Raw genomic sequence first — 25,103 nt, 5'->3', positions numbered from 1 at the left:
ATGTGATGGGGTATCAAAGATTCATGTGTGGTACAGAGAAGTGTTTAGTCACTGGCCTATCACTCTGACAGATACGGTACTCGTTTAATAAAAACAGTCATATTGCTTAGTAAATGCCTCCCGAGTGAGCACCAGGAAGTTCAGAGACAAGACATACTAAGGGAAATCCTTTTGGGGAGATATCAATGAACAAATACTACACATCATAACACTCCATTAGAGTACACTGTTGAATTAATGAACCATTCACAAACTTAGTCCAAACTCATATTTAATGGGACATATGCCTTAAAATGGAACATGTCAAATAAATAGACAAACAAAATAACATATCTCACATGGATGGAGACTACAGCTACACATTGTTTTATTTGATTCTGAGAAGTCAGTCGTTGAGACAGACAAAAAATAATTTTGAGCAATTACCAAAACATGCAGATTCAATAATCACCAAGGACAAAATTACATTAAATAATGACTGTAGAAAAATTAAGAGGAAAATTACCAACATTTTGCACCACTGGCAACTACAGTTTATACAGATATAAGGAGGCACAATGACAATCTGGTTGGCAGTCACTAGAAGAGGTGGACGAGGTACACTACCATGAGTAGCTCTATACATTTGTTTATAACCACTTGTAACAGCTCAGAACTCAAAAAAATGACAATCAATTAATGCAAGCGTCCAGCCAGTCACATACAGTGTATTGATGTGATTTAGTAGTCCAGCATTTCTCCAAAGCCAAACAAGAGAACTTCACATAACACAAGCACTAGTACCATTACACTTATTCTGACGTCAGTGCAGAAGCATTGATATGCATCAGCTTGAATTGTGTCAATATCAGTAAACTGTCATGCTGGCCTCTGATCCACAGCACAGCTGAGGACTGGTGGGATGGGATGGTCCAAATATACCAGATGCTGTGACAGTATATTGATCATCATGACCGATACGATTCAGTGTTGTAGTCATCACACTGCTTTTGCGGTGTGGCTTTCAGAGATTGTGTGGCAACAGGGAATGCTACATCTTTCTAGTTGTTCTGAGAAAACACAACATACTAAAATTGCAGCTTCTGTGGGCTTAAAAGTTCTTCATGAGGTATCCTGGATACCTGTCCACAAATTCAGCATTGTCCAAATAGCTCTATTATCTATTACTCATAAAATGTCACTCTCCTGTCATTCTCGCCCCCCTCTTCCTTCCAGGCTTCACAGATGAGTCTCTCAGTCCCAGGTCTCTCCTCCTCTCCCTGGTGTCTCCTGCTCTCTGCAGTGGATGATATCTCGAGGGCGCCTCCTGGTGGCTTGGCCTAGGTCCTTCTCCGCTTGGCTCCACCGGGGCTGGAGGGGTTGCTGCTGGAGTTGAGCACCTTCTCAGTGGCACGGTTCCTCTTCCTCTTGTCTGCTGCCTCCTTCCCCGGGCCGCCCTCAGTGGAACCCTTCTCTCGGTCTCTTTCTCTGTCCTTGTCTTTGCTGCCCATCCTCTCTGTCATCTTCACCGAGGAGTTGCTGCCTGAGAGAGACAAGAAGGAGAGAAAGAGAAGATGAGGGGGAGTTTTCAGGTAAGGGGAGGGAGGTTTTGCAAATGATTGACAGTTTAAAAGATTCTGCATCACTCAGTCCAAGTTCCGAAATCTGCTCTCAGGTCAGTGAGGAAGGCATCAAGTGACTGCTACTACTAGGGCCGGGACAATACCAGTATCACTATATTTTTTCCACGGCAAAAATGAAAACACGAAGAAAAGCAAACTCTTTGGCCCTTTAAAAACCTGCTGTATGTAAAAGATTGTGTGCTATAGCTTAGTGCTGTTTTCCTAAAGAAGTTACATCCGCTTTGTGTTTTGTTTCCTTGCCACGATACTATTGCGATACTGGTATCGTCCCAGCCCCTAACTACTACAGTGACTTGGTAGGGTATGGTGGACTCAAATTAAACCAGTTGTTATTCTAGTGTCAGGCGGTACTGTTTGCTGGGTACATCCAATAAGGATATCATGTACAATAGACCAGGGGCACAGTGGTGGATAGAGGACCAGACTGGAGTTCAACAGACAGGTGACATTCATATAGTCTTAAGAAAAGGAATGATGATAGAAGAGAGAAAAGGCCGGTTCAAGAGCACTAAATCATAGCCTCCATTTCCCATCACCACCCATTTGAAACATGCAATTATATCTTCTGTCTTATGTCATCAAATTCCATCAAAACAAAACAATATAGAACTATAACAAAAATCGACATGCCATGCTTGAAAATGTCTTCAAAACAAAAGAAAAGTTAAAAGGAGAGAAAAAGAGAAACTGAGAAAAATACAGACGGACATTTTTTTGTGCACTAGGCAGGTGGTCACTCTAAAGAAGCCTCTGGTTATGAGCTGGTCTGTACTGGGGTCAAGCTGGAGTTTTGGAACAGATCGAAAGAGTCCTTCTGTCCATACCTCTCAAAATCCTGGCCAGCAGCCATACTGGGACTCAGACCTTTAAAAACGAGACACAAACGACCAGGGTGAGGGATGTCGCTTTGTGTGCCAAAGGAGAAGAGATGCACGGACTCACGTCAGAGAGAAAGTGGAGAGGAGAGGAAGAGGGGGGCATAGGAGGTGAAACATAGCTAATGTATCTGAATGAGAGAGAACCTTCTTCATGCATGGCTGGGGGGTCTCGTTCTTCTTTAAAATCGTCTTTCATGTCGTCCTCGGATACCAGTTTACCTGTTTGAGGCGGAAAGAGAGATAGTATGGACTTTCCAGTAGTTCAGCATTTGAGTAAGTATAGTGGATTCTGAAAAAAGAGTCTTTACCTTCTTTTACTTGTTGAATAATCTCATCTGGAAGATTGAAGCTCTTCTCTGAGTTGGGAAACGGCAATATTTCAGACTCATGCTGGAGTGGACAGAATGTGTGACTTTATCATTAGTTTTCAGATGTTACATAAAAACAAAGATTAAGGCTGACTGTGAATCTGTAACAATCTATTACAAATGCCAGACAAAGATCATGAGGCTTTACTCACCAAGGCTGACATGTCATACATAGTTCCCAGGTGGTCCCAGATCACCTTTGATGACACTTGCCTCCCAATATTTTGGCTGAATTTATCCCGGATGCAGATCATGTGAAAGTGACGATTTACCCCTACAGAAAAAAATTCCGGACCAAGTGGTAGGTTGACAATCTGATTCAATATTCTATAGTTAGACCATTCAAATCTAGTTATGAATCATAACAAAGAACAATATGTTGGCCAAAAGTAAAACTAGAGATAGCTAGTTTACTTCTTCTTTAGCTAGTACAATAAGCTAACGGCAGGTAAAAAAAATAAATTCAAAAAGTCAAAGCAATTGATTTGGGGAAGAGAAACTGTTTGTGTTATGATTTCCAGATGTGTATGTCAGACCGGAAGTTCAATTGGCTTGCTACCGAACGCTATCTCAGTGAATACATTTGACCAACACACTTTGAGAACATGCAGATGTTTAGCTAGCTAGCAAGCTAAAATTGTAACTGATTGTGTGAGTTCATTGAGATGTGTCATTGTCTGGCTATGAGTAGATAGCTAGCTGTGAATAAGCTGGCTAGCTAACTTGTTGGTGGGTTTGTTGTGATTGTGGGTGGCGGGCTCGTCTCGTTTTCTGCGTCACGTCTCCACTACAACCTGGGGCTTTCAGGCCTACACGATCAACACACGGCTCGTTAGCTAACGTTGAGTTAGCAAGCTACCATACGGTTAGCTAGCTAACTTTATATTCTTACCTACGGGTTTGTGACCTAGCATTGCATGGAACAGGCACACCTCGACTTCTTGACTCCATATCACCGAGTCTTCGATGTGACTGATCCCCGAGTCTGCCTGTTTTTCGTCGGCTGGAACAACCTCGGCTTCCCCCATGCTGTTGTCCTCTTTCGATAACAGAAAACTGAAAGCAGGACAGAGAACAGCGCCCCTATCACTGGTAAAACGGTTATCCAACCGGGATGCGCTTTCACCCAGAGATGTTTGATACAATACTTTGATAGGCTTGCTATAACAATATAGTTTTTAAAATGCATTATTTTGAATGTGCACAAACTGAGGTAAAGTAGGTCTAAAATGTGTATATGTGACTTGGATACACCAGGCTACATTTAGACAGGGCATTCCATATTTGAGGCCCTCTTCGTGCACACAAACTGGACAGGGGGCATGTCTGGAGCTCTGGGGTAGCCGCATGCCCCTGCTTACGGTTACGATGTTGCACTGTGTCCAGTCTAGACTCGATACATTGTATCACTCACTTTATTACCAAATGATTGGCTATGGGAAGAAGATAAGGGGCTGCCTGTACGATCCATGTATCATCACAAGAGAGCGCTATATGGCCTTGCGTCTTCTTGCTTCATCAGACTTCAGCACAGTAGAATTAAATACAATGGAATAGACACTATTGAATAGGACTACTCATAATACGGTCGTATGATAAAATTACTATTGAAGAGAGAAAAAATAGTATTGAAGAGAGGACCTGCATGTCAGATGTATTGAACAATGTATAATGATTTAGTTTTAATGCAACATTGCTTTTTATTTTAGATTGATAATTGGCTCTATTTCATAGTTATGTTCGTATCCAACAGGGTAATATTATAGCCTACAAAGAGTAAACAGTTATGCCAAGTGTAAAATGAACATTCATTTCCAAAGTCTCATGGTTGGCATTACATAAACTAACAAGGTTCACTTGTAATTGGCTATGCCTACTATTGCTATTATACAGTAATACGAGTTTTATTTTTCAGTTTCAGCTTTTTACCACAGTACATTATAATAACACATTAGTTTCTCATGTTCATGCCTCATTCATGGATTTCAGTAACACAAGTTAAAATAGCTCAGGAGACTCAGGACAAATCTATGGTAGATAGTAGGCTCAATTCAACAGTTGTATTTATTTCCACTCCCAGATGTAACGCGGCTCTAAATCCCCTGCAGTGCAGTGTGCACAGCTGCGGCGCTAATGTTTTAAAGCCGAGTCAGTGTGGGATTGTGTTTATGCGATAGCATCGTGCCAAGGGCAGGAAAGGGCAGGCGGGCCCAGACTGAGCGGCGCCGCCGCACACCTGGGGAAGTTCAGGTTAAATAGCCTCACATTCCTCGGCGCACAGCTGATTGAAACATTAACAAACAGTAATCCGTGAGCCAGGCTGCAGATGGGCCGGGATCGCAGCCAAGAAAGGAGACTCGCTGTGTGTGTGTGTGTGAGAGAGAGAGAGCGATCGTGAATAGTAGGCTAAAGTTATAATAACTGTGAATATGAGAACATAAATAATAATGGATAATGTTGAAAACGAATAATTATCATAATCTAAATCAAAATAATTCTGTATATATTATTAATATACATTAACCACTTTTGAGGGCTATGCTGAATACCTTGGTAGGTTATTTCAATTAGGCAGTTTTATAGTTAAATTATAAGTAGGCCTATAGAGGTACACAACGGTGTAGGTATATTATGGAAACCTGAATAGATTAGCTTATGTTGTATGCTCACTTATTTTAGAATAGTTTGGATAATATCCAAGTGTTATAAGCTGTGTAAGTAACATTAAGCATATATGTATCTCATTAACGTTGTCATACTCTGAATTAGTGGGAGTAAAGATCCATCGATTCAATATGGCAGTGAGTTGTCAGAAGGACAAATATTTTACTTAATTACTTTGCCTTTAATTATATTGATATTTGTCCGGCACTATTTGTCCGGCAATTTGCAAGTAAGCATTTCGCTGTACCGTTTATGCCTGCTGGAAACTGAACGCGACAAATTAAACTTGTCAATGCAAAAATTGTCATCACCTTCATCGTGCATGTTCAACAACATACTGTTGTCATGATTTGGATGCTTAGTAGATCCAAATACATGGTTCTGTTGATTGAACTCATTGTAATTTTCCATGCCTACTAAAACGACGCTCTGTGTGGAAATGTAACTGTTAAAAGTTAAACCAAGGTAGAAGGCTACAGCTATCAACGTGTGTGTTGTTTATTCACAAGTTTCAAACTAAAGAATGAAGAAAAAGGAGCAGGAAACACTCATCTACCATATCTGTTTTAATAAAAACACCATAAGTACATTGTTATAAAAACAATATTGGGATCACATCTGCATCATTGTAATATACAATACAAATATAGCTCAATCTGAGAAATTGACTTTTTTTGCAAAAAAATATACACATATTTTCTAGGTATGACGAACAAAATACAGAAATCGAACATGGAATGAAAGATTCTTTCACATAAAGTCCAACATGTATCAACATCTAAGAGCTCGTTGGGTTAGGATGCATTGTTGTTGATTGTCATCCTCAGGTCGACCAGCACACTTGTCTTCATGGCGACAGCAGGACACCTGTGGCTGCTTGGGGACAGCGCCGCTGACCTGACACTTCGTAGTTTCAACTCCTGAATGTCTATCTATGCACATCATGGACTTCCACGTCGTTCCACTGCTGGATGTAAGACATAAGATGCGACGACATGTCATGCATGGCTGGCAACATCGTTCTTTCTGCTAATGATTCGTTCTGTTGCTTCCTTGATCAACGGCAGAGAATTCTGTCATCAGCGCATCCGTTCTGTGAAAAATAAGAGGAATGGATAATGGTAAGTTTTATGACACAGAACTTGATTTTAGCACAGGAATATGCAGGGGTCTCATTTTACACTTGGATCTGTAACAGGCCTATGGCAACAAAACATTTGCTGCAATTGTTTTGTATACATACCTCCACAGAGATGCTGGCGAGTTCTGCATTGAGGGTTGTCAGAGGAGTGCGGGTTGCACCTGAGATCTGCTGCTTGCCCGGTGTGTCCAGCTCGACCTGCAGGTCCCAGATATAATCGATGACATGCTGCAGAATCTCCATCTTACTGGCTTTCTTGTTGGCTGTCAGAGTGGGCACCAGCTCCTTTAGTTTGCTGTAGCAGCTGTTCATGTCCTGCAGAAATACACTCATCTGCTCGTCCAACAGTGGGATCTTACACTTGGAGATGGTCATACTCTGCTCCGAGAGACAACGAACCACATCCTCAGTGTTTTTCAGGGCGCAGGTAGATCCGACAACTTTCATTTTCTTATTTTGTCGTCTTGAAAAGCAAAAATATAGGCTAAATATTTCTGCTACAGTGTACAACAACAAAAAATAGGTAAATACCTGCTAGTTCTGTTAGAAAAGTTCATGCGATATCCTCGTGAGCGTTTCAAACGTTAAGTTTGTAGCCTACTTGACAGTTTGTGGCGGAGGTGAACTCAGGCTGAATTTATCTTTCCAGAGGGTTCGGGGAGTGACCAAAGCGGGAACATTTGAAGGGTTGGACCAATGAGAAACTCCCAGCTGCAAGGGAGGGGCGGGTTTCCAGTCTTCTCTCTACCAATAGAGACCGGGTGTTATCAATCTTTACAATCTGCTAAATGATGGTGTTACAAATGGAAACAAATGTGTGCTTTTTTTTCATGGTGTCCTGTGTGGGAACCCAGCTGTCCGTCGCCCGCGGACTCTGCAGGTGTAGAGACCGCCTGGAGACATGGGTGGGGGGCATATTCATGAAGAATGCTGCAATTACTAGATGAATAGGTTTTTAATTGTAGCCTTAACTGAGTAGACCGATTGAACTCAATCATACGGTAAATGGCCAGACCTGTCACAACAATATAGTTTTTTTATTGGTGATTTCTTTATATTTTTTAAATTACAGTTCTTTTATAATCTCGATGAAATAGAGTAGCCAACCTAAGCATTCTGCTCATTCCAGCTGTGCATAATAATTTCTTACCTCAAATCAAAGTGCTTATTTTTTTATTTGCTTAAGTAGAAATATTACGTTTTTATCAAATGGAAAAGTGCATAATAATATAAAATCTTATTATAAACTAAAGTTGCATCATCATATAGCCTTTCAACAAAGCGTATCCAATATAGGCAAAGGAATCATCTAATTTGGCTCCTTGATGTTTATTTTATTTCACCATTATTTAACCAGGTAGGCCAGTTGAGAACAAATGATCATTTACAACTGCGACCTGGCCAAGAAAAAGCAAAGCAATGAGATAAAAAAACAACACAGAGTTACACATGGGATAAACAATCGTACAGTCAATAACACAATAGAAAAATCTGTATACAGTGTGTGCAAATGTAGTAAGGAGGTAAGGCAATAAATAGGCCAATAGTGGCGAAGTAATTACAATTTTGCAGTATTTTGTAGTATTGTATGCAAATTATGACTTGAATTGTAGGATAAAAAAAAGTTTAAATCTATTAAAACTTGCATTTCATGAGAACACGAATCTCATGGATCCACATAGTTTAGCCTATGCAATAAATTTCTTTCAATTTACAAATTGCATATTTCACACATTAAGCCTAAATCCTCCCGTTCCTCTTAAATTAGTCTTCCAATGAATCATTTTAAAGATTCTTTCACATGTTCCCACTGTGCGGTGTGTGTGAGTGCGGCATTGAAATAGCATTGCTCTGCTCTGAACTGAATCTTCCCCAGATTGTCCAAACAAGCCGAAGCAGACTGGCAGGCGCCAGTGCCATGACGTCACCCATTCATGAAGTCCCTGACGGCTGTCAACCTGGCGCCGCGCTGGCGGTGTCCATGGAGACCGCAAACAACGGGCTTGCACTCCCCCATTCACCTGCGCAGCGCAAACCCTGAGAACTGGCTGCCCAAGATCGGCATTCATTTTCATTTATCAAGTTAAACCACTCTGAAGAGATTACCGCCCCACACCTGCAAACTGCCATTGTCACTAGCTTGCTCAAATTCCAAAGGCTAGTGAAATAAAAAAAGACAGAAGGCTTTGAATTTGCATTGATAGTTCCTGAATTCCTTCAGTTAGGCCCGCCCCTTAATTTGTCTAATAAAATTCCTCAAGTAAAACGTTGTATCCATGCATAGGCTACATTGTATCTTTCACACATATATAAAACAAATTACAATGTTGCTATTTCAGTGACTGTCTCTGGCTGGCTATAGAGTCCACCAGAATGAGATGTCTGCATGATAAAAAAATTAAAACAAATACTTGGATATTGTGCTGTTTGCAACAAACTTGCAATTCATTTGGAGACAGAGAGCCAAACAAGAGAAGCCATGAAAATACAAAGTGAACATCTGTGGTTTGAATGGGTAATTCACCATGTTAAAATATGTCATGAGAAACATATATTTTTTTTAACCAAAGCATGCATCCTTATAATGTGCATGTAATTGCTTATGGAAGTGTAATTAATATGTCCGGTTTTCTCCCCTGGACAACCCTCTTAAACAAATTCCCTGCTTTTGCTTATACTAGTTGTGTAAAACTCTTCTTCACCAGCATGCCGAGAGAGCTGTGCCTGAGGAGAGTGACATCCTGTTCTTCCTCCGTCCTATTTCTCAGGTCATGTTGGGGATGGGGAGCGCCAGTGGTCTGAAACAATGGGAGTGCAGAGCAAGGATTGTGGGGGAAAATCTCGTCTGGAGCCAGTGAATCTGGAGCGCCCCTCTGCTCTCTCATCCAGCTTTTGTTCATCTGCAACAGCTATCAGCACTTCCTACTGACACCAACAATAACTCCACACAGCTGGCCCTTTTAATCTTGTTTACTGCACATCAAGGCGAGGGGAGGGCCAGGGGAGGGGGACAGAGAAAAGTGAAACAGATTAGATCCTGATTTTAACTGACAGAGAGGAGGTTCTTTCTGTAGTGATTCATTACAACTGGCTACTACTAATTGAGGTGTAAAAATGTTTTCTCGCTCTTCTCTCTCACTTCTCTGTTGTTGGTGCCTCCCAGATTTGTTGTGACACACTGTGGTTTGGAAGCAGTTGGTTGTTAGTTGAATAATATGAATTGTCAGTGGTGGAAATGTGGGGACTTTTAAACTCTCAACCTCTTTATTTCATTTTTTTTTTTTTTTTTTTGAGGGAGTAACACCCGGCTGCAGACTGTGGACAGGAAACGCAGAGCCAGAGAAGCTAAAAGCGTCCACCATGCATCCCAGCCGAAATAGTTCGGAAGAGTTTGTGCATATATTTTGACAAGATTTTGTGAGGTTTCAGACTTTTTTTGGGCTGTTTGGGCACACAAATGTTTTTCTGAAGGCAAGCTGAAATTCGGGGTTTGATTGTTCAACAGTAGGGATTCTTCAGTAAAGTCTATGTTGTCATTCAATGAGAGACAACTCTTTTCATGCACATTTTTTCATTGAGAAATACTGGCAGGCCGAGTTCAGCTAGGCGCCAGCTGAACTGTAGCATGCGGACACCTTAAGCAAAAACATTTTTTTTTTTTATGTAACCATTATTTAACTAGGCAAGTCAGTTAAGAACAAATTGTTATTTACAATGATGGCCTACTCCAGCCAAATCTAGACAACGCCGAGTCAATTGTGCGCTGCCCTATGGGACTCCCAATCACAGCCAGATGTGATACAGCCATGATTCAAACCAGGTACTATAGTGACACCTCTTGCACTGAGATGCAGTGCCTTAGATCACTGCGCCACTCAGGAGCCAAATAAGGAGGAAGGACATTCCAATAATATTTTGCCAGTTGCCACCGCCATTTACAGCCGTTTGTGTTGGCCCTATCTATTACTTTCACTGCAGTGATACCTTTTGTCCACAGCCTTAGTTTGTGTTCATATTTCAGCATAATTTCAATAAATCTAATGGAAGGCAATATGTTTTTGAATACAGGTGTACTGTAGATTGATGATGCTTTGCTGGTGTAGCAATGTAGATATAGGCTCTTCCTGTTGCATAGACTTATCTAGCTCCTTATGTGCTGAGTGACTTGTTGTGGTGTGCTGTGCAGGGGGTACAGGCACGGATGTCTGATGTACAGAGTGACATACTGTAGGACTGCTGGGGATGAGTGTGTGTTTGAGGTCATACGGTAATATACACTGAGTATACAAAACATCAACAACACAATTTTGATGGCAGCCACAAAAAAATCTGAAATCATCATGAGCGACCACAGTGGACCGTGGGACTGCGTACCCACAACCCCTTTGACAGTGAAGAGAGAAAATGGAAGTTTTAGAGATAATATCCTGCAATTCTACACATTTTGACATGGGGCGTAGAGAAAACGTTGCAATTTTATGACTTGTTTCATGCAATTCTACTAATTTTGCCATGGGGTAGAGATACATGTTTGCAGTTTCTAGTATGATATCTGAGGGAAAGTGACAAACAAAATAAAACAAATATATATAGATATATATATTAATATACAGTACCAGTCCAATGGTTTTTCTTTATTTTTAATATTTTCTACATTGTAGAATAATAGTGCTGACATCACAACTATGAAATAACACATATGGAATCATGTAGTAAGCAAAAAAGTGTTAAACAAATCAAAATATATTTTATATTTGAGAATCTTCAAATTAGCCACACTTTGCCTTGATGACAGCTTTGCACACTTTTCTTCCATCCTTGATATGTTTCTACAATTTGATTGGAGTCCACCTGTGGTCAATTTAATTAATTGTACATGACTTGGAAAGGCACATACCTGTCTATATAAGGTCCCACAGTTGACAGTGCATGTCAGAGGTCAAAGGGATTGTCCCTAGAGCTCCGAGACAGGATTGTGTCGAGGCACAGATCTGGGGATGGGTACCAAAACATTTCTGCAGCATTGAAGGTCCCCAAGAACACAGTGGCCTCCATTATTCTTAAACGGAAGACGTTTGGAACCACTAAGACTTTTCCTAGAGCAGGTCGCCCGGCCAAACTGAGCAATCGGGGGAGAAGGGCCTTGGTCAGGGAGGTGACCAAGAACCCGATGGTCACTCTGACAGAGCTCCAGATTTCCTCTGTGAAGATGGGAGACCCTTCCAGAAGGTCAACCATCTCTGCAGGACTACACCAATCAGGCCTTTATGGTAGAGTGGCCAGATGGAAGCCACTCCTCAGTAAAAGGCACATGACAGCCCACTTGGAGTTTGCCAATAGGCACCTAAAGGACTATCAGACCATGGGAAACAAGATTCTCTGGTCTGATGAAACCAAGTTTGAACTCTTTGGCCTGAATGCCAAGCGTCACATCTGGAGGAAACCTGGCACCATTCCTACGGTGAAGCATGGCGGTGGCAGCATCATGCTGTGGGATGTTTATCAGCGGCAGGGACTGGGAGACTAGTCAGTATTGAGGCAAAGATGAACAGAGCAAAGTACAGAGAGATCCTTGATGAAAACCTGCTCCAGAACGCTCAGGACCTCAGACTGGGGCGAAGGTTCACCTTCCAACAGGACAACGACCCTAAGCACACAGCCAAGACAACGCAGGAGTAGCTTTGGGTCTCTGAATGTCCTTGAGTGGCCCAGCCAGAGCCCGGACTTGAACTCGATCGAACATCTCTGGAGAGACCTGAAAATAGCTGTGCTGTGACGCTCCCCATCCAACCTGACAGAGCTTGAGAGGATCTGCAGAGAAGAATGGGAGAAATTTCCCAACTACAGGTTTGCCAAGCTTGTATCGTCAAATCCAAGAAGACTCGAGGCTGTAATCGCTGCCAAAGTTGCTTCAACAAAGTACTGAGTAAAGGGTCTGAATACTTATGTAAATGTCATATCTCAGTTTTTTTGTTTTAATACATTTGCAAAAATGTCAAAAAACCTGTTGTAGGGTATTGTGTGTAAATTGTTGAGGGGGAAAAAACTAGGCTGTAACCTAAAAAAATGTGGAAAAAGTCCAGGGGTCTGAATACTTTCCGAATGCACTGTTTATCCACTGAGTGTACAAAATATTGAGGACACCTGCTTTTTTCAATGACATAGACTGACCAGGTGGTGAATCCAATTGAAAGCTATGATCCCTTATTGATGTAACTTGTTAAATCCACTTCAATCATTATAGATGAATGGGAGAATTTCTAAGCCTTGAGACAATTGAAACATGGATATGTGCTATTCAGAGGGTGAATGGGCAAGACAAAAGATTTAAGTGCCTTTGAACGGGGTATAATAGTAGGTGCCATGCGCACCGGTTTGGGTCAAGAACTGCAACGCTGCTGGGTTTTTCATGCTCAACAGTTTCCCGTGTGTATCAAGACTGGTGTACCACCCAAAGGACATCCAGCCAACTTGACACAACTGTGGGTAGCATTGGAGTCAACATGGGCCAGCATCCCTGCGGAATGCTGTCAACACCTTGTTGAGTCCATGCCCGACGGGTTGAGGCTGTTCTGAGTGCAAAAGGGGGGTAGGGGGGTGCAACTCAATATTAGGAAGGTGTTCCTAATGTTTGGTATACTCAGTGTATTGTATATTAGACTGACATTGGGGAAAATCCTTTATTCTTAATGCTAGCCTGGCTGACACGTGACCCACTTGACTGCACAGCAAGCTGTGACATTGAGTGCTGGTGTCAGCCAGATTAATCTCATGCTTGCTAATCATATCTGCATATTATTTATTGTGGATGTCTGACTTTCTCACTCCATAATTGGTCAAAGTTCAACTCCAGCTGTGACGTTACCACAGTTTAACCTCTGTGTACATTATATCAACATGTCAGTAAACAGCTGTGACAGAGCTGCTAGGCATAAAGATGCGTTTTGAGGCATGTCCCATTTAGCTGAAAGCTACATCTGTGGTTTTCCTTTTCTCACCATTCCTTCTTGACTGATAACATCTCCTGTGAGCAGGTGTGCTGAGCGTTCCGAGGGGGTGGGGCCTTGAACCTCGCCCATAGCCAAACTGAGGCCCTGGGAACCTGGACTTGGTGGAGACAGCATTAACATGCTGGTCTTACTCACTTCGGTTTTAGCATATTACTCTGACTAAGCAAATTTCAAGTCTGCTGAGCGCAAACTTGAACATTGTGAATTCTGTGCAACTTCTGGCGTACAGTTACTATGAGCACCGAGGCTGTACCCGCTTTAAGTTACATTTTCAACAGTGGCCAAGTAGGCTACTTTGGCTATTTGATCATAATGTGAGTGGCCTACCATCAACAACAATGAAGAAAAATGCATCCCATAACATGTTTACATGGAAATAGCTGTTCTATCATTTAGCCTATAGGAGCAGCGAATGTGTGGTGTTCAATGTAGGTCTACATTCCATGGCTTGACATTAACCTGTTTATCCACTTGTCCTTCAGACAAGGAAGTGATTGAAAATGTTGTGTTGTTTGATGCAAGAACCCACTGTACAAAATAAAATGCATTATTATTCCCATGCCATTATTCCCATGCCACAAATTATTCTATTGGCTACATAGCTTCATCAAGACCATCTCAAAATGCAACACTGCCCCTTTAAGACAAAAAATATCTCTTTACCTGACTTGCTTTTCAAAGATGTCTAGAAATGCACACATTTTGTGCTCTTGTATGAAGCAATCACTCACCCATTGTTGACTAGAAATTAGCTATAACTGGGCTAATAACTCACTAACTAGTGAAGAACATTTCCCAGGACATAGACATATCTGATACTGGCAGAAAGCTTAAATTCTTGTTAATCTAACTGCACTGTCCAATTTACAGTAGCTATTACAGTGAAATAATACCATACTATTGTTTGAGGAGAGTGCACAATTTTGAACATAAAAAGTTATTAATAAACAAATTAGGGACATTTGGGCAGTCTTGATACAACATTTTGAACATAAATGCAATGGTTCATTGGATCAGCCTAAAACGTTGCACATACACTGCTGCTGTCTGGTGGCCAAAATGTATATATATTGCAACTGGGCTGGAATAATACATTATGTCCTTTCTCTTGCATTTCAAAGATGATGGTACAAAAGAAATGTAAAAGAACGTTTTTTTTTTCTTTGTATTGTCTTTTACCAGATCTATGTTCTCCAACATTCCTTTCACATTTACACAAACTTCAAAGTTTTTCCTTTTAAATGGTACCAAGAATATGCATATCCTTGTTAGATTTGGGTATGTAATTTTAATGGAAAATTAAGGAAAAGGGGCGGATCCTTAAAGTGAATGACACAGATCCATATATGGCAATGGCTGTTTGCATATAGGCCTACTGCAGCTCTGGTTGGTTATTGTGCATGGGTCTGTGTAGAGTGCAGGCCTGAGTCGTGCCTGTCAATACAATTAAATCCTACTCCAATGTGCTCTGCCTACAATACATTTCTTGTACAGTTAGTTTTGCATAAGTCTTGCATAGTTCGTCTTGTTTTCGTATGTTACATTGAAAGTGGCGAATATGGCGTTGATTTGAGCACAATTCCCACAGTAGAGCAGAACATAGATGGTGTTAAGTAAAGGGGAACACTTCTTCTCTGCGTGGGCTGATGCTACGCACCAGCACGCAGTGCAGCTTGGATGGGGATGTGCCACACATAGGGGTCTATGTTCCCCAGGTTAAACTGAGATGGACACCAACCATTGACATCTGGTGTCAGAAACACATTGTGATGGTCATTTAGGTTAGGGTCAGAAGATTATAAGGGCTTTTAAGATGTCAATCTTCACTAAGCCTTTCACTTTTCACATTTCACCGCACCTATCCGGTGTATGTGACAATAAAACATGTATTATTATTATTTCAACTTACATTTTTAATAAAAGCCCTGCAAATATAGGACAGGCTGTGAACATAATACTGCATAGCTTTCTGTCTTTACAGTACATTACTCCCTGTGTATATCAAATAGAATAGTCTCATCCAAGACAATTTCTTGGTCTGCATTGATATTCATCTCTGTCCCACAATACACTCTGGTGTGAATGACAGGGCATAACAGGAATCCTGGCTCCCTAACCAGTTAGTAATTGTATTACGTAAATCAGTAGTTACGTATAAGCCAGACACAGAGGTGTAAAGTAACAAATTACAACTACTCTCATTACTGTAATTGAGTAGCTTTTCTGAGTACTTGTTCTTTTTAGAGTATTTTTCAAAGTCAGTCATTTTACTTCTACTTGAGTAAAATTTCAATAAAGTAACAGTACTTCTACTTGAGTATGATATTTCCGTACTCTTTCCACCCCTTGTGAGTGAGTGAAAGAGGGAGTTTGTGAGTACTGAAGTACAGTATATTTAAGTCTGTCAACTTTATTTTTAATGCACTTTATTTTGCATTTCATTTTAATTGTTCAATAAATAGAATTGATTTTAATGTTACATTTATTTTCAAAGTTTAATAGTATATTTTTTACAAATCTTAGTTTTCTTACATACAGATGTGCCTTGTAAGACATTAACTTAGTTCCTACTATACATACATTTTCTCTCTTCCTTTTTCAATTGAATGCATGGAAAAGGTAATGTGTAACAATGTTCAGGTAACCGTAGCGAAATTAGCAAATTATCAAAGTCAATGTTTTTATTTTAAAAGTAACTAAATTAGTTTTACTCTGAGTACTTTTTAAATGAGTTACTTTGTACTTTTACTTGATTTTACTTCTGCTTGAGTAAATTGTCATTAAAATAACAGTACTTCTACTTGAGTGGGATATTTCAAGGTACATCCAAAAAAGGAAGATGTATTATGTCCAATCTTATCATTCATGCCAAGTTTAGACTTGAAAAAAGTTGTTTTATCAATCTGAGTTCTTCAGCAATCTGATATGCTTAAGAATTGTGCCTAAATGCGATGGCGTTATGACATTAGATGCCATCTTCAGCTGAATTTCATGCCATTTTAGCCTGGTAACCAGTTTGTTTGAGTTATTATTCCACTCGTAGATTTCAGGCTAATGCCATTGCCAGCATATAGATTATAGGTTTCCACTGAGCCCTGAGAATCAACATGCAGGCAGCAGGCTGCCCTCAGAAAGGCAGCTAATGAGCATCCTCCTGTGGCTGTGCTGTGACCCTTGACCCCTGCCACCCATCTCACTGATGCGGTCTTAGTGGGTCAAGCCCAGTTCAGACCCACACAGCACAGCACCTCGCCCCCCGAGAGCTGTGTGATGCAGGATATATTATACTTAGGTATGTGAAAGTATGCAGCACCAACTTTCCCCCCCACTATGGCACTCACTCAGGCATAATACAAAAACCATTGTCCTTTTACATTGTCACCTGGTCTTCCCAGGGTGCCCCCTCTCTCCCCATGGTGCCTGGTTCCACAGGGCTGCCCCCTCTCTCCCACACCCAGCAGGGCGAGGCTTTGGTTGGGGCAGTGGCCACAGCTTGAGGGCCCTGAGCACCAGGGTCCAACACCCAGCCTGGTTCTCACACACACTCTCAAAGCCCTTAATAGCTTCTAATTAGCTCACCATCTGCTAGTGACAGTGCACCAATGGCACGCAAAGATCAATTGAGAGCATAGACATTGTGCAGTGGGATCCTTTCCACTCCAATGGCAAATGCTTGGAGAAGCCCAGGACCTGAGAGCCATACACAGTCAGGGCCCACACAATAGGAGACACTGTTATAGCTTGTAGCAAATCAAATATTGCCTGGGGCCTTTATAAAGCTCTGGACAGCCCTGCCCAACCTACCCCTCTGCTACTTCTCTCTGACCCCCTCCTCAATCACCCCAGCATTAGCTAAAGCCCTGACTCTTCCTTCAGTCAGTGCATACCATGTTATATGCAGTGGAATGTGCCAGACAGACCTGGCCTCATCTGCATGTTTATAAGTTGTTACCAGTTCCTCCATTGCAGCTTCTGGTGGCATGTATGGCACTTCAAACCCATTCAAACCCATTAGTAATATTGTGCTGTAGAGTAACAGGTGGATAAGAAGTTGGAAGTCATTTTATGAGCAGATAATTGTCATTGTGGACATGGTCCTCTGTGGCTCAGTTGGTAGAGTACTTGCAATGCCAGGAATATAGGTTCAATTCCTGCTGAGGCCATCCATATGAAATAATGGATACATACATGCATGATTATAAGTTGCTTGGATAAAATGATCTGCTAAATGCCATATATTAGATGTGTAGGTGTTGAAAAGTGGTACCCTTCCATTGATGCAAGTAGCTTGCAGTCTGTTATTCAGCCCTACTGCTAAAAATGCTAATTCCTACTGCCATTGGGTTGAAAAAGGAGGGAAAGAATCCCTTTCTCAAAATTCTCCTTTTCATCCACAGCTCTATTCTGTTTTTGTTAGCAAACGCTCCTTTGAAATTGAAACATCCCTTTCAATATCCACAATGTGAAGTGGGAGAGGAACCGTTTCAAAATCCGATTTTAAAATCGCTTATAGCCCAGAGACAGAAAATATACACACAATCTACTCAAGAAGCTTAAAGATTTACTTCTTTTTATTAGGTAAGAAGTTCAAAAAATAAACAAACTCCAACCAAGTATAGCTTTAAATAAAAAAAATATTTCCAGATTACCCCAAACAGATTTGTCTGGGGTAAATGACTCTGGAGACATGTTAACTAATTTACACTGAGACAATGATCCTGGTCTAACAAGGCCCCTTTTTAACAACTGTTTTCCCAAACACCCCCAGATGAGCTCAACAATGAGGCCGTGTCTCTTCTGCTGCACCCGTAGAAAGTCCCCGGGAAGTGCAGGGGGGTGCAGGGGCTTCCCTTTAGAGGGACCAGCTGTTCACAGCTGGCCAACGGCACCACAGCGCCTCATCCTCAACGAGCCTGAGATTAACAGCCCGTCGGCAGCTGTCACCCCCTAAAGAGACAGGGAAGGAAAGATGGAGAAAGAGAGGGAAAAAGATGGAGAGAGATAGACAGAGAGGCCTCCCCTCTCATCACATTCCATCTCAGTCCTCCTCTGGAGAAAAAAGGGAAATTCCCATGTGGAGAGTAGCAATAAGCTATAACTGGGGCTGCAGGTAGCCTAGTGGTTAGCACATTGGGCCAGTAACCAAAAGGTGGCTTGATCAAATCCCTGAGCTGACAAGGTTCTTCCCCTGAACAAGGCAGTTAACCAATTGTTCCTAGGCTGTCATTGTAAATAAGGATTTGTTCTGAAACTGACTTGCCTATGTTACATTTAAAGAAACTGCCCCTGTGCTCACCACAATAGTACTTCAGTGTTCAGATCTTTTGAATAAACCCCCTTAAAACCCCACAATTGATCTGCTCACTCACACGCAGAACAAACAACCTTCATCCAGTCTGACCTACATATCTTGAATTTTGACACATCATCCATTTAATCAGCAGGACACACATTACACTGGCAATAGGTGACCTCGCCCAACCTCCACAAAAAGCACCAAGTATCCCACCAGGGAGGGGAATCAGTGGTCCGTGTTTAGTTGGGCAGGTGTTTTAAGGTTCTAGACACAAGAAAGCCTTCCCCTTGAGAAAAGACTGCTGCAGGCTGATAGGTAGTCTGTTGTCTCTCTGGATACTGTGGTCTCTCTGGATACTGTGATCTCTCTGGATACTGTTGTCTCTCTGGATACTGTTGTCTCTCTGGATACTGTTGTCTCTCTGGATACTGTGGTCTCTCTGGATACTGTGGTCTCTCTGGATACTGTGCTCTCTCTGGATACTGTGCTCTCTCTGGATACTGTGCTCTCTCTGGATACTGTGCTCTCTCTGGATACTGTGCTCTCTCTGGATACTGTGCTCTCTCTGGATACTGTGCTCTCTCTGGATACTGTGCTCTCTCTGGATACTGTGGTTTCAGGTGCTCTGGCAACCATACAGATCACACTCTGTGATCTGACATTCACTCTGACCTTCCTGTTGCTGAGAACGGCCGTACACACACACACACACACACACACACACACACACACACACACACACACACACACACACACACACACACACACACACACACACACACACACACCCACACACACACACACACACACACACACACACACACACACACACACACACACACACACACACACACACACACACACACACACACACACACACACACACACACACACACACTCCTCAAACAGACTGAGACCAGCCATAGGTACACTGGGGTGTGTCCCAGGATGTGGTGAGGCTGCAGGTGTGAGTGGGTTGGGCATGCTGCAGCGCTGACAATAGACCCACATTGTGCCTGTTTGTTATCGCTTCTCGTGTCACTGCTGTTGTTTTGTATTTTTTGGTGTCTTTTTTATTTTTTACAAACATGACCTGGCTGGGCAAAGTGTTAAAACGGCCACCACACAAAAACAACGCTGAAACCCTCTATAATGAGCCATGGGAAAACACAGTGCTTTTGTAGGCTGGTGCAGGGCCACCTGCCCAGCTGCTGTATGGGCTGCTTTGTGAGGTGACTGGACCTCAACAATGTGCACAAAGCCCCACCCTCCATACAAACCCTGGGAACAGACAACAGGTGTTTAGTCCTGGCCAGTCGCCTGCATCATGGGTACATAGTATTGAGCACACAGCACACGGAGGGAGGGAGGGAGGGAGGGAGGGCGAGAGAGAGAGAGAGAGAGAGAGAGAGAGAGAGAGAGAGAGAGAGAGAGAGAGAGAGAGAGAGAGAGAGAGAGAGAAAGAAAGAAAGAAAGAAAGAAAGAAAGAAAGAAAGAAAGAAAGAAAGAAAGAAAGAAAGAAAGAAAGAGGAACAGGCCAGTGGGGAGAGATAGAGATCATATGGGGCAGGAGAGGAACAGGGCCAGTGGGAGAGATAGAGACCATATGGGGCAGGAGAGGAACAGGGCCAACGGGAGAGATAGAGATCATATGGGGCAGGAGAGGAACAGGGCCAGTGGGAGAGATAGAGACCATACGGGGCAGGAGAGGACCAGGGCCAGTGGGAGAGATAGAGATCATATGGGGCAGGAGAGGAACAGGGCCAGTGGCAGAGATAGAGACCATATGGGGCAGGAGAGGAACAGGGCCAGCGGGAGAGATAGAGATCATACGGGGCAGGAGAGGAACAGGGCCAGTGGGAGAGATAGAGACCAAACAGGGCAGGAGAGGAACAGGGCCAGTGGCAGAGATAGAGACCATACGGGGCAGGAGAGGAACAGGGCCAGTGGGAGAGATAGAGACCATATGGGTCAGGAGAGGGACAGGGCCAGTGGGATAGATAGAGACCATATGGGGCAGGAGAGGAACAGGACCAGTGGGAGAGATAGAGATCATATGGGGCAGGAGAGGAACAGGGCCAGTGGGAGAGATAGAGACCATATGGGGCAGGAGAGGAACAGGACCAGTGGGAGAGATAGAGATCATATGGGGCAGGAGAGGAACAGGGCCAGTGGGATAGATAGAGACCATATGGGTCAGGAGAGGAACAGGACCAGTGGGAGAGATAGAGATCATATGGGTCAGGAGAGGGACAGGGCCGGTGGGAGAGATGTAGACCATACGGGGCAGGAGAGGACCAGGGCCGGTGGGAGAGATGTAGACCATACGGGCCAGGAGAGGACCAGGACCAGTGGGAGAGATAGAGATCATATGGGGCAGGAGAGGAACAGGGCCAGTGAGAGAGATAGAGACCATACGGGGCAGGAGAGGAACAGGACCAGTGGGAGAGATAGAGACCATACGGGGCAGGAGAGGAACAGGGCCAGTGGGAGAGATAGAGACCATACGGGGCAGGAGAGGAACAGGGCCAGTGAGAGAGATAGAGACCATACGGGGCAGGAGAGGCACAGGACCAGTGGGAGAGATAGAGACCATACGGGGCAGGAGAGGAACAGGGCCAGTGGGAGAGATAGAGACCATATGGGGCAGGAGAGGAACAGGGCCAGTGGGAGAGATAGAGACCATACGGGGCAGGAGAGGAAAAGGGCCAGTGGAAGAGATAGAGACCATACGGGGCAGGAGAGGAAAAGGGCCAGTGGGAGAGATAGAGACCATACGGGGCAGGAGAGGAAAAGGGCCAGTGGGAGAGATAGAGACCATACGGGGCAGGAGAGGAAAAGGGCCAGTGGGAGAGATAGAGACCATACGGGGCAGGAGAGGAAAAGGGCCAGTGGGAGAGATAGAGACCATACGGGGCAGGAGAGGAAAAGGGCCAGTGGGAGAGATAGAGATCATACGGGGCAAGAGAGGAACAGGATCAGTGGGAGAGATAGAGACCATATGGGGCAGGAGAGGAACAGGGCCAGTGGGAGAGATAGAGACCATATGGGGCAGGAGAGGAACAGGGCCAGTGGGAGAGATAGAGACCATATGGGGCAGGAGAGGAACAGGGCCAGTGGGAGAGATAGAGATCATATGGGGCAGGAGAGGACCAGGGCCAGTGGGAGAGATGGAGACCATACGGGGCAGGAGAGGAACAGGGCCAGTGGGAGAGATAGAGACCATACGGGGCAGGAGAGGAAAAGGGCCAGTGGGAGAGATAGAGACCATACGGGGCAGGAGAGGACCAGGGCCAGTGGGAGAGATAGAGACCATATGGGTCAGGAGAGGAACAGAGAGCCAGAAAGAATGTTGATAAAAGGGTGACCGTTCAATGACACTCATGACAGTTGAACAGCAGTGGCATTCCATTCTAGCAAGTGCCATCTGTACTGCTGCTGCGCATCCAAACACATCTCTGATGATGAGGCAAAATCAAGCCTGATGGTCAATACCAAGGCCTATGTGTTTTACTACCAGGACACACAGTGTCCACTGGCAAAAAAAGAAGAGCCATCTGTCCCAGTGTGTTCCCGCTCAGTGTTCCAGTGTGCACCCGCCTGTGTTCTCATAATAAAGGCATTTGTGCCCTCTGTCTATATCCTGCTATGTCCCTCAGCCCCCCTCTCTAAAGGGGCAGCGTATCTCTCTGTGCTAGAACTCTGTTTCATATAGAAATTATTCATTAGCCATTCCTTTGTTGGAATAATAAAATATGCCTTATTTTTTTCTCTATATAGAAAAGTGGAAGACCTGAGGATGGGAGGGGGTTTAAAATAGGAAATATAGCCCAGAGGGATGAAGTGATGGAGAGAACGACAGGAAGGCAGGGAAAGTAGGGTACAAAATGTTCTCCTTGCGCCCTACTGAGGTACTTATCCTGCCCTTTTTGTCCCTGGCAAAATCGAACAGGTGGTTTGCACCTGACTTGCAAGCTGCTATGGCCATAGGTGGGCTGGCCCAAAGGCTCCTGGGACTAAAGGCCAGCTGTAGGCCCACATAGAGTGAAAGAGTAATGGCTTGATTATCATGTGAAATCTGGGAACTACAGTCCCTTCAGAATGTATTAACACCCCTTGGCTTTTGCCACATTTTGTTTTGTAACAGCCTGAATTTAAAATTGATTAAATTTATGTTTTGTCACTGGCCTACACACAATACCCCATAATGTGAAAGTGGATTTACGTTTTTAGACATTTTTACAAATTAATTACAAATGAAAAGCTAAAATATCTTGAGTCAATAACAATTCAACCCCTTTGTTGTGGCAAACCTAAATCAGTTCAGGAGTAAACATGTGCTTAACAAGTCACATAATAACTTACATAGTCTGACTCTGCGTGCAATAATAGTGTTTAACATGATTTTAGAACGACTACCTCATCTCTGTACCCCACACATACAATTATCTGTAAAGTTCCTCAGTTGAGCAGTGAATTTCAAACACAGATTCAACCACAAAGACCAGAGAGAGAAACCTACATGTTTCAAGCAGACCACTATAGTCCCTGTTCCCGAGAACACCAAAGTAACCTAACTAAATGACCACCGACCCGTAGCACTCACGTCTGTAGCCATGAAGTGCTTTGAAAGGTTGGTCATGGCTCACATCAACACCATCATCCCAGAAACCCTAGACCTATTTTAATTTGCATACCGCCCCAACAGATCCACAGATGATGCAATCTCTATTGCACTCAACACTACCCTTTTCCACCTGGACAAAAGTAACACCTGTTATGAGAATGTTGTTCTTTGACTACAGCTCAGCGTTCGACACCATAGTGTGCTCAAAGCCCATCACTAAGCTAAGGACCCTGGGACCAAACAACTCCCTCTGCAACTGGATCCAGAACTTCCTGACAGGCCACTCCCAGGTGGTAAGGGTAGGTAACAACACATCTGCCACGCTGATCCTCAACACTGGGGCCCCTCGGGGGTGCGTGCTTAGTCCCCTCCTATACTCCCTGTTCACCCATGACTGCGTGGCCAAGCACGACTCCAACACCATCATTAAGTTTGCAGATGCCACAATGTTGGTAGTTCTGATCACCGACAACGATGAGACAGCCTACAGGGAGGAGGTCAGAGACATGGAAGTGTGGTGCCAGGACAACAACCTCTCCTCAACGTGATCAATACAAAGGTCTGAGTGTGCCAGAGCGCAGAATAACTGATGAATTTATGAACGCTCAACACCTGTTGAATATGGCCGGTGTCCGGAAACATCGCCAAAGAGGCGTAATTAAAATGTTGACAGCAGCACAGTTACAGTCACCAACGCTATGGATAACATGAAAACAGCCTAACCAGCTATGGGGAGTAAAATGGTCAGAGTGAGGTGTTCTCTCATTTGTGCCTGGATCTGAATTTGCGAACGCCTAGAGTGCACTCTGGCAGTTTGAGATTGAATTTACGAACACAACGAAGTTATGAAATTGGGCTCCCGAGTAGCGCAGTGGTCTAAGGCACTGCATCTCAGTGCTTGAGGTGTCATTACAGACACCCCTGGTTTGATTCCAGGCTATATATCACAACTGAGCGGCGCACAATTGGCCCAGCGTCGTCCGGGTTTGGCCGGTGTAGGCCGTCATTGTAAATAAGAATTTGTTCTTAATTGACTTGCTTAGTTAAATAAAATTATTGCTAGTAATTTCTTATGCTAGCAAGAGGTTGCATAGCAACCACATCAACTTCCGGTAGACAGGCGTAGCGCTGCACTAGTATGCTCAACTGAAAGGATACCGTTCATTTACAGTATACTAATAGTAGGAAGTATGTTGTATATACTCATTAAGTATGTAGTATACAGTATATTAGTATGGGTATTCGAACACAGCCATAGACTGTTCTCTATGCTACCACATGGCAAGCGGTACCGGAGCGCCAAGTCTATGTCCAAAAGGATTCTTAACATTTATATCAAAAGAAGAGGGTCAAGGCGTCCTAACTGCCAGTGTCTTAGCACCTGCTCCACATTCCACTGACAGAGGCCTGAAGGACCACACAGAGGAGGATAGGTTGGATGGTGAACACCGATGCCTGGTTAACGTGGCCCTCCAGACCCTCAGCACCTCTCATCTG

At 43.4% G+C, this 25,103-nt stretch overlaps 2 protein-coding genes across 4 annotated transcripts; both read right to left on the bottom strand.

Moving 5' to 3' along the window:
- Positions 1-254: 254 nt before the first annotated feature.
- LOC129830084 (MRG/MORF4L-binding protein-like) lies at positions 255-3,959 on the bottom strand. 3 transcript variants are annotated; one of them, XM_055892291.1, is made up of 6 exons: positions 3,761-3,954; positions 3,021-3,142; positions 2,809-2,890; positions 2,645-2,719; positions 2,447-2,486; positions 1,355-1,522 (listed from the first exon to the last, which is right to left on the bottom strand). In XM_055892291.1, exons 1-6 carry the CDS (start codon positions 3,894-3,896, stop codon positions 1,438-1,440), a joined length of 540 nt encoding a protein of 179 aa, XP_055748266.1. In that variant the 5' UTR covers positions 3,897-3,954; the 3' UTR covers positions 1,355-1,437. The 3 variants fall into 3 exon arrangements, with proteins under 3 accessions (XP_055748268.1, XP_055748266.1, XP_055748267.1); XM_055892292.1 differs by having other exon boundaries at positions 1,433-1,522; positions 2,331-2,486; positions 3,761-3,953; XM_055892293.1 differs by lacking the exon at positions 2,447-2,486 and having other exon boundaries at positions 255-1,522; positions 3,761-3,959.
- Positions 3,960-6,083: 2,124 nt separating this feature from the next.
- Positions 6,084-7,296, bottom strand: LOC129830085 (DNA-binding protein inhibitor ID-1-like). Its single transcript, XM_055892294.1, has 2 exons — positions 6,776-7,296; positions 6,084-6,625 (listed from the first exon to the last, which is right to left on the bottom strand). Exons 1-2 carry the CDS (start codon positions 7,118-7,120, stop codon positions 6,590-6,592), a joined length of 381 nt encoding a protein of 126 aa, XP_055748269.1. The 5' UTR covers positions 7,121-7,296; the 3' UTR covers positions 6,084-6,589.
- Positions 7,297-25,103: the final 17,807 nt, after the last annotated feature.

This window comes from Salvelinus fontinalis, chromosome 31 (genome assembly GCF_029448725.1).
Source record: "Salvelinus fontinalis isolate EN_2023a chromosome 31, ASM2944872v1, whole genome shotgun sequence".
NCBI classification, from domain to species: Eukaryota; Metazoa; Chordata; class Actinopteri; order Salmoniformes; family Salmonidae; genus Salvelinus; species Salvelinus fontinalis.
This window is presented reverse-complemented; position numbering and strand designations above follow the sequence as displayed.